The 9,889-nt window shown below is 42.9% G+C and overlaps 1 protein-coding gene across 1 annotated transcript; it reads left to right on the forward strand.

The window, feature by feature from the left end:
• The first annotated feature begins 4,295 nt into the window (after positions 1-4,295).
• LOC143858663 (protein SLENDER RICE1-LIKE 1-like) lies at positions 4,296-6,191 on the forward strand. Its single transcript, XM_077369365.1, has one exon. The coding sequence runs from the start codon at positions 4,456-4,458 to the stop codon at positions 6,028-6,030; it is 1,575 nt and encodes a 524-aa protein (XP_077225480.1). The 5' UTR covers positions 4,296-4,455; the 3' UTR covers positions 6,031-6,191.
• Positions 6,192-9,889: the final 3,698 nt, after the last annotated feature.

Genomic DNA, 9,889 nt, shown 5'->3' on the forward strand with positions numbered 1-9,889 from the left:
TACACGTACTAACCATTTTTCTAAGAATTTTTTTTTGGAAAACATTTTCCCCTAGAAAGTAGGATTTCATGACATGGTTACACCTCATGCATCACACCATCGGCCCAGTTTACAAAACATGTTTTTATAAGGTCAACCACTCCTTTCACCCCTGCCTACCGTGGTTGAGCTCCACCATTTTACATTTCATGTTTTGATATGGTAGGGCCCACTGCCACTACTCAAACGTATGCATAAGGTGGGACCCCACAATTTTACAATCCATGAATATGCCCACTATATCTACCAAGTCCATGCAAAGCATGGTTGAGGCCCACCATGAGTAGGCCCACTATCTCTACCCAGGTCCATGCATAGCATGAGAGGAGCCCACCATTTTACACCATGTTTTGACAGTGTGGGTCTCGCTAGGGGTGGCCAGAAACGAACCGGAACCGAACTGTTTAAAAATACTTTGGGTCCGGTTCGGTTCCACTGATGAAGAACCGAACTTATTCGGTTCGGTTCCAGGTCTAATGTTCTTGGTTCGGTTCTGGAACTGAAGAACTGAACTTTTGAATATATATATAATATTTTTTATATTTCTATTATACATATACTTATTAATATAAATTACTTATAATATTAATAAGTAATAGTTAATACTATTCTTATAATAAGAAAGTAACTTATATTATAACTTTAATTAAAAGTTTTTATAAATTATAATTAGTAATTAGCCATTAGAACCGGAGAACTGGACCGGACCGAACCGATTATGTTTGGTCCGGTTCGGTTCGGTCCTACTATGTACTACTGTTCGGTTCGGTTCTAACGGTTCATGGAACCGGGAACAGAGAACCGAAAAAAAAAGTAACCAAGGACCGAGAACCGAACCGGTTGGCCACCCCTAGGTCTCGCAATCTTCACACAAGCTCATGCATAGTGTGCGCCTCATTATTTTACACCTGATGCTTTGATGGAATATGCAGGCATTGTTTTACATCCATGCATAAAATGGGCCAAGAATGCTAGTATTTGTATGAGAGAGAGAGAGAGAGAGAGAGAGAGAGAGAGAGCAACAAGACTATCACATCTTGATGAAAGAAATCGATCATTATTTAGTGCACAGATGCACATTTTCTTTGTGATGGTAGCGTTGATCTCATGTGCCATCATCAAGGTTTTAAATTTCGATTCCAGCTATATTAATCTCGGTCCTCACCAAAACCGAAATTTCAGCCGAAATCCCAAAATTTCAGTAGAAGAAATCGAAATCCCAGATTTAGATCTAATGTCAAAATCAGATCTCATTTGCAATTGAGGGGTTCAGAAATCATAGGCTTGGAGACTTCTTAAAGGATGTTTTATTTTTACCATTCTTGATCAATATTCATGGATCTGATCGCTACACGTGGCTGCAGGTCCATATCGTACATGATTGTTTACGAAAAAATTTCTCCTCTTAAAAGTTTTTTTTCCAGGTATACTTCAAGTTTTTTTCTCCACGGGTTCGTGTCACGGAAACAGCAATTCTGCAAAGCAGGGGTAAGGCTGTTATTAGGGATTTGCTAGGGACCATCACATAAGGCATTTTGCGGACTGGCTGTTGCATGAGAGTGCAGCCACCTCAGACAAATTGAATGAATAAGAACAAAATCAAATGAAAAGTGAGGCTATGTGACAGCTCTCTCATGCAACGGGTCCACAAAATGCCTTCTGCGATGGTCCTAGCAAATCCCAAGGTATTAAAACATTCAGCTATAATTTTTGTAACTTAATTGTAATTTTTAATTGACTATACTCACTAACATCTACCACAACAATTGAAAATGATAAAGAAATAAACAAAAAATCCATGATAAATTGTCATTCTCATAGCGATTTCTTGTCATTTGAAGGTATTCAAACTCGTTAAATGGTCATTATCAAGATGCACCCAAAACCCATGTTTAAAATTAATATTATCATAATATTGTAACATTTTTCTCTCTTAAAGACGCTGATAAATTCATCCAAGAAAAGCAATGAAATCGAGTTTCATGAAATTAGAGAGTACCCATGACAAAGAATCGGGGGTGATAGGATGAAAAGTTCTAAAAAATTAAAAAAAGACACATATTTTGACATTTTCAAGACATTTTTAAAGGACCACCCATTTGCTTATTACATGTAAAAAAACACAAAACCAGTTGGGCGTTTGGTTTTGTTAGCTGTGTAAGAAAAACTAAAAATATAAATAAATTTACATCCAATTGATTTAGACCTCACACTAGGTGTTACTATCATGCGCTCATTTCTGTGTGAGAAATATTGCTTATATCACATGGCGAGATTTTCCACCACAAACACAAAAAAAGTAGAGAATAATTCCTTTGAAGTTACTCTAGATCACATTAATTGAATATTTCTCATGATATATCGTGATATTTTAATGGTATAGAAAAATACTATGAAACTAGGCAGGCCCACCGTAACATGGTGATTAGAGCAATTGCTTTGCTGGGCCACCTTAAGACAGTGGTCACCATGTTATTGGAAAAAAAAAAAAAAAAAAAACTATTTCTCCACTTCGCATTTGTTTTCTCCATTATTTTTAACCATTTTCCTTTTTGCTTTATTTTCTTTTCAATTATGTTCTTGTTGTTGAGAGGTTTATAGACGATGAGTTACTACCGCATCGTAGGAATGATAAAAATGATTTTTTTTTTCTTTAAGTAGTGAAGAAAGGATAATGTTTTTATTTATTTTGTAAATTTAATTATTTAGATGTGATAAGCCATGGCTTGACACTTTAGATTGGCATTTATTAAGTTTAGAAACTCATAATTAAGTTTTTTTATTGATTTTTTAAGTAGGGATTTTCTAGGGTCCATCTCAGAAGGCATTTCGCAGACCGGTTGTTGCATGAGAGAGCAGCCATCTCAATCGAATTAAATGAATGAGACAAAATCTGAGCATATGTGGCTGCTTTCTCATGCAACATCCGGCGTGCGAAATGCCTTGGGGTGAGTTACCTAGTTTGGTCGATGACATGCCATATTGTAAAGGGATTTGTGCAGATTGGTTCATAAAATGGTTTGTGAAATATAATTAAAACTAGAAAATCACAAACCAACGTTGAAGGTAACTTGTCCAATGCTCAATTTCGCTTTCATCTTTATTTGTTATCACTCCAACATTTTTTAATTTTTCGACTCTTAACACGTGTCCCAATTTCCCACCTCATGTAGATATTAATTTTGAAGAATTTGAATTTTTTTTAGTAGAACTAACTATTGATTTAGAACAAAAGAAAGTTGCAAATGAGAAAGCGTCAGCCACAAATGAAGTTGATGCGCCTCAACCCTGACCTGAACCAAGAAGAATGCTTGAGTTGGGCACAAGCTCATTGCAATACAATATGGCGCCCCATATTTGATTGATCCTAACTCTCCATTTAATAAACCTAGCTTCAATTGGATCAATAACATAAAATATGTAACTTTTGTTGCAGAAAATGGATGATAGCGGTCACTCTCTAACCCCACTGTGTGAATATTATCCGCCTCTGAGTCTTCAACCCTCCCTGGTTTTGGTTTTGTTTTCCAACAGCACTGTCCGTGCCCGACCCACTCCACGAGGCTCACCCTCTTGGAGATACTAAAGACACGTCTACACATGTAGAAGGAGAGATAACATATACTTTCTCTCCCTTTTCCTTTCCGATGTGGAATCTTACAATAACAAACTACATATAAACAACCATTAGCATTCTGTTGTGTGATTAGATTCCAACGCTAGGCTTTTCAAGTGGACAGTTGGGGCCAGTATTGTATAATGGCGGTGCCACATTGCATTAGAATACAAAGAGGTGGCACCCTAGTGAAGCATTCCAGACGAATGGATAAACGAACATAAGTTGCTACCAAGGTGGCCCTTGTATCAAGGCTCCAAGTTTACTAGTTTAGGAGAATCATACCGTGTAGATGCCTACAATTGAGCATTTGCATCGCTTTATGCTGGTGTGCCAGAAACTCTGCCCATCTGACCTGAATACACTGTCAATTGGTATATGCCCCTGATAATTTCGCCACATAGTTGGATTTGGTTGTTTCGGAGTAATTCATCTTGGAGATTTAAATTTCTCGGGAAACGAAAAGAGTAGGAAAAGGTAAATCTCGTGTCATTGCTACGTGCGTAGACTCCGATGGATGACCCCATGAAACTTTTTGACAGTGGCAGGCACACCCCTCATACATGTCATTACCCCATGACGTCATAATATCCCTTCTCTCTCTCTCAAATAAGAAACCCCACTCTCCTCTTCTTCCCTTTCTCCTCACATTTCACTCCAACTCTTCCCCCCCCCCTCCCCCTCGCTCTCTCTCTCTCTCTCTCTCTCTCTCTCTCTCCCTCCTAGGGCAAGATTGCCGGAATCCGGCATGCTCGCCGGAGAACTCTCAGTTACTGATCGGAATTCTGACCGTCTGTGAAATGGGACCCTACGATTCGTGTATCTCGACGAGCGGAGGCGGCGGTAGCAGCAGCTGCAGCTCGTCCCCTTGCGCCGGAAAAATAACGGATATAGATGGCCTGCTGGCCGGAGCTGGATATAGAGTCAGATCCTCCGATCTCCGCCACGTGGCACAGAGCCTCGAGCGGCTCGAGTCTGCTATGGTGAACGCGCCGGAGATGTCACAAATCGTCTCCGATGCCGTACACTACAACCCCTCCGATCTCGCCTCTTGGGTCGAATCCATGCTCTCCAATACCCACCCTCCCGGACAAAATTCCGATCTCCATTACATGGACGATCAGATCGTGGCCGTCCAACAACAACCGGACGCGATGCTCGACACGTGGCCACCTCCTCCTTGTACGGCAAATGAAAATCATCAGCAGCTACAACCTCAGCATTTAACGTTGGGAGAAGAAGACTCCGGAATCCGGTTAGTGCACTTGCTGATGAACTGCGCGGATTTCATCCAACGTGGTGAGATCCGATTGGCCGGATCTTTAATCGAAGAGATGAGGCTCCTCCTGACACGTGTCAACACTGCATGCGGCATCGGGAAGGTCGCCGGCTACTTCATCGGCGCACTCTGTCGGCGGCTCTACGCGCCGTTAACCGGCTCCGTTTCCGCCCTGGAAAACGAGATCCTCTACCACCACTTCTACGAGGCCTGCCCTTACCTGAAATTCGCTCACTTCACAGCCAACCAAGCCATCTTAGAAGCTTTCGAAGGCCACGATTGCGTCCACGTCATCGACTTCAACCTGATGCACGGCCTACAATGGCCCGCGCTCATCCAAGCCCTAGCCCTCCGTCCTGGTGGGCCCCCTCTCCTACGTCTAACCGGAATCGGCCCTCCTTCACCGGACGGCCGGGATTCCCTCCGTGAGATCGGCTTGCGCTTAGCCGAGCTCGCCAGATCTGTTAACGTCCGATTTGCCTTTCGCGGAGTCGCGGCTTCCCGGCTCGACGACGTCAAGCCTTGGATGCTCCAAGTTGGATCCATGGAAGCCGTAGCTGTTAATTCCGTAATGCAGCTCCACCGCATTCTCGGCGGATCGGATCCGGGTCCGATAGACTCCGTTTTGGGCTGGATCCGGAGCCTGAACCCGAAGATCCTAACGGTGGTGGAACAGGAGGCGGACCATAATCAGCCCGAGTTTTTGGACCGATTTACCGAAGCTTTGTATTACTACTCGACCATGTTCGACTCGTTGGAGGCTTGCCCGCTCCAGCCGGAGAAAGCCGTAGCCGAGATGTACATCGAGAGGGAAATCTGTAACGTGGTGTGCTGTGAGGGCGCAAGCCGAGTCGAGCGCCATGAGCCGTTGGACAAGTGGCGGGGTCGACTCATTGGAGCCGGCTTCCAGCCATTACATCTCGGCTCGAACGCTTTCAAGCAGGCTAGCATGCTGCTCACTCTCTTTTCCGCCGAAGGTTACTGTGTTGAAGAGAAACAAGGTTGTCTCACACTCGGCTGGCACAGCCGCCCCCTCATTGCGGCTTCGGCTTGGCAAGCCGCGGCTCCCCTAGAGCTCCAATCAGATAAAATATAATGACTTTTATATTTGTTAGGCCTTTTGTTCCCCTCTCTCTTACTCTCTCATGCATTCATGTGCCAATTTAGAGTAATTTATTTACTAGTAGAGATCTTTTTTTGTTTTCCGTTTTTACCTTTTATCGTTGATATCAATGAAAAATAAAAACTATTTGTTTATTTCTTTGTCTTTTTTTCAGTTTTTTGTCAGCTAAAAATCCACCTAATTCCATCTCTAACCCTAGAGAATGAAAACATAAAAAAATAAAATAAAATAGAATCGAACTTTACTTCTATTTTCCTTTTAAAATTCAGTATTTATACATATATACATATGCATTTACTGGATTTGTGTGGGTGTTAATAATTTTAAATGAAAATTAAAAAGGAAAATGTTGAGCGTTTTGAATACGGAAGTGATATATTGGCTCCCGTTCCTTCCTTGAGCCACCCTCTACTAGGGGTGCAACTTGGGGCTCAACCCGATTTTGGCTCAGGTTGGGTTAGGGTTAGGGTTAGGGTTGGGAAAAGCCAACCCGTTTTAATTCTGGGTTGGGTTAGGTTTGAGACCTTGCCAACCCGAACCCTCCGTCCTCTAATTTTCTCCTTATTTTTTAGGATTATGCTTTTTTCTTGTATTTTTCTATTTGGCCCTAGGTGAACCCAAACCCGACCCCAACCCGATTTGGAGGCGGATTGGGTTAGGGTTGACCATCCTCAACCCGAGGCTCGGTTTGGGTCTAGTTAGGGTTGAGGGAATGCTATCCCGGGTTGGGTTTTGGCCTCAACCCGATACAACCCGACCGGAGTTGCACCCCTATCATAAAGAGAGCGGTGGACAGTGAAGAAAAAAAGGGTGAATCCATCACTTCCTTTTGAACATTCGACACTAAAAATTAGGATCTAGTACAGTTGGATAATGAGTAGGGCCCACAATAAATGTTGGATACAAATTGTAATTGGGGGACCGTTCCTTTCGTATAATTGTCTAGTCGTTATCGGTTGGTAGGAAATAGCGTACATCCGATGGAACTGAGATAGGTCCACAACATGCTCTATCACTTGCTGGGGTCCACATTTTCCCTCTACTTATTATTAGTGTCTGGTCGCGATCAGACAGTATGAATAGCCCATACACTGAAATCGCTGCAAATAAACCGAATCATCTCTCCTCTCCTTTTTAGCCTATAAAAGCTAGGGCCGGCAATTTCACCCGAAAAAGCGGGGATCCGCCCCGCCCCGCCCCGTTTGGGGAGGGGATTCCCCGATTTGAAAGGGGAAGGGGAAGGGGAAGGGGATAGAGTTGTCCCCGCCCCGCCCCGCTACGCCCCGCAAATCAATGCCATTTTTTTGTAAATTTTTAAGTGTTTTTTTTAAGGAAAACTACTAGAAACTCTGTGGATCAGCTACAAGATTCCCCCAAACATAAACTTAGCTTGTCTTTTCCTTTTAATTAGCTTCTGAGAGCATTTTGGGAACTATAATAACCTTTTCACAGATGTTGAAATAATAAAGACAAGCTGAGAGCCTGAGACGCTGAGTGTATGCAATTATCAAAAAATCGTAGTGCCAACAGAATTTTAGGGTTGGATTGCAGGTTTTAATTTTCAACATGAAAAATTTAGCTACTAGAAATTTGTTTCATGTCAGCACTAGACTGAATTTAAAGAAATAAGTCATTTGTTGATTTTGTTCTCTTCTCCATTCTCATTTCTCATGCTCATCTAGGGGTTAACATGCTATACAGAATGAACTAATGAACATTATTTTGCGTGTGTGAGCGCCCACTTATGGACTTTTAAAGTTCATTGTGACTACTGAAATAGTTACTTTTTGCACATTGGCTGCCTGTTAATGAAGGTAATCCTGGTGCTCATTTCCTATTTATCATTCCACAATTTATGCAGAAAATTGCTGAAAGATGAGGTCCTGTTGTTATTTATGTTTGTTGTCTCATCCATGCATTTCTGATTTTGTCCATCTGTTTGTTGATCACATGAATAGAATCATAGCATTCATCACAATATTGTCTGTAATGGACGTAGAAGAAAGAAGCTCTGTTTGCTGGTTTGGTTGGGTTCCAAAGAGGGGGCGGGGCGGGGATTTTGTCCCCGAAGGATGCGGGGAGGGGAAGGGGAAGGGGATTAGATATTCCCCGCGGGGAGGGGAGGGGGATTCCCCACCATCCCCGCAGAGGGGAAGGGGAAGGGGAGGGGGAAAATTCCCCGCAGAGGGGAAGGGGAAGGGGACCCCAACATCCGGCCCCGCCCCGCCCCGTTGCCACCCCTAATAAAAGCACGGTTTCGTCCCCAATTTATTTATTGGGCAATGATAAATTCGCACCTCCTTTTGGATAATTCGCACCATGCCACATACCGTATAGGAAAGTTCAGGGGTGTGAATTATCTAAGAGGGGCGAATTTATCATCGCCCTTTTTTCTAGGGCTGCAACTCGAGCCGGGTTTTACCCGACCCGCATCGACCCGACCCGAAAATAGCCTGGGTCGGGTTCAGGTTTCATGGGTTTCGGGTCGAGCCGGGTTCAGCATTCAAAAGCCCGCATGAATCTCGGGTCGAGCCGGGTTTGAAGGGGCCTGACCCGACCCGACCCGAGTTACATAAGTTATAGTATGTACATTTTTTTCTATTGTTAGTTAAGAGTTAAAGGGATAATTACATTTACACCCCCTCTAGTTTCCGACACATCCACTTCCACCCCTATAGTTTAAAACGTGACAAATACACCCTTGTAGTTTCAATTTGTTTAAGGTAGGCCCCCTCAGCTGAAGGTTCATCCATAGATTGAAGGGTTAGGATGATCCGATGGAGCTGATTTTTTGGGCACACCCTATCTATATCAGGACCCATCAAATGAACGCTTTGGATCATCCAAACAATGTGAGCCCACATTATTTGGATGATTTTTTGGTAGTGTTTGGATTCGGGTAGGGGCCCACATTATTTGGATGATCCAAAGCGTTCATTTGATGGGTCCTGACATAGATATGGTGTGCCCAAAAAATCAGCTCCATCGGATCATCCTAACCCTTCAATCTATGGACGAACCTTCAGCTGAGGGGGCAAACCTTAAACAAATTGAAACTACAAGGGTGTATTTGTCACGTTTTAAACTATAGGGGTGGAAGTGGATGTGTCAGAAACTAGAGGGGGTGTAAATGTAATTATCCCAAAGTTAAAAGTGAAAACCCACGCACCCACTGTTACTGTATGTGAGTGTAATTTCTGCTTCTATGAGTTGAGTTGATTCAAGTGTTTGATTCAGCATTGTTTGATTGTAATTACAACATTGTTTGATTACAGCATTGTTTGATTCAAGTGTGATGTGAGTGTAATTACATCATTGTTTGATTCAAGTGTAATGTGAGTGTAATTTCTGCTTCTATGAGTTGAGTTGCCTTGCCAAACAAGAATTTTCCTTAAAAATTTGCGTCAACGTGAAAAAACCCGACCCGACCCGAACCGACCCGAGATTTATCATGGGTAGGGCCGGGTTTGGGAATCGTGGGTTTTCCGAAAAAAAACCCGACCCGACCCGACCCGAGATATTTCTCGGGTAGGGTTGGGTTCTCCAAAACCCGACCCGCCCGACCCGAGTTGCAGCCCTACTTTTTTCCCCCAAATAGAACAATCACATTGAGGGTGAGTTTTGCAAATCCAGGGGTGTCATAATTTTGTCACCAAAATACAAAAAAAGACCAAAATGTCCATATACATATGTAAACAGACTAATATTACTTGTAAAATGGCCAAAATACCCATGACACTCTCCAATATGTTTTGATAGGGTAGGTCCCACCAACTCAACTCAAACAATGCATATGGTGGGACCCAAATTAGTGAAAAACGATTTCGTTATG

The sequence above is a fragment of the Tasmannia lanceolata genome, unplaced genomic scaffold, assembly GCF_043159265.1.
Source record: "Tasmannia lanceolata isolate RefF3 unplaced genomic scaffold, GAP_Taslan_0.1 ptg000026l, whole genome shotgun sequence".
Taxonomy (NCBI): domain Eukaryota; kingdom Viridiplantae; phylum Streptophyta; class Magnoliopsida; order Canellales; family Winteraceae; genus Tasmannia; species Tasmannia lanceolata.

Bases quoted from the DNA above. Each gene is read 5' to 3' on its own strand.
- LOC143858663 (XM_077369365.1), top strand. From the start codon at position 4,456: ATGGGACCCTACGATTCGTGTATCTCGACGAGCGGAGGCGGCGGTAGC.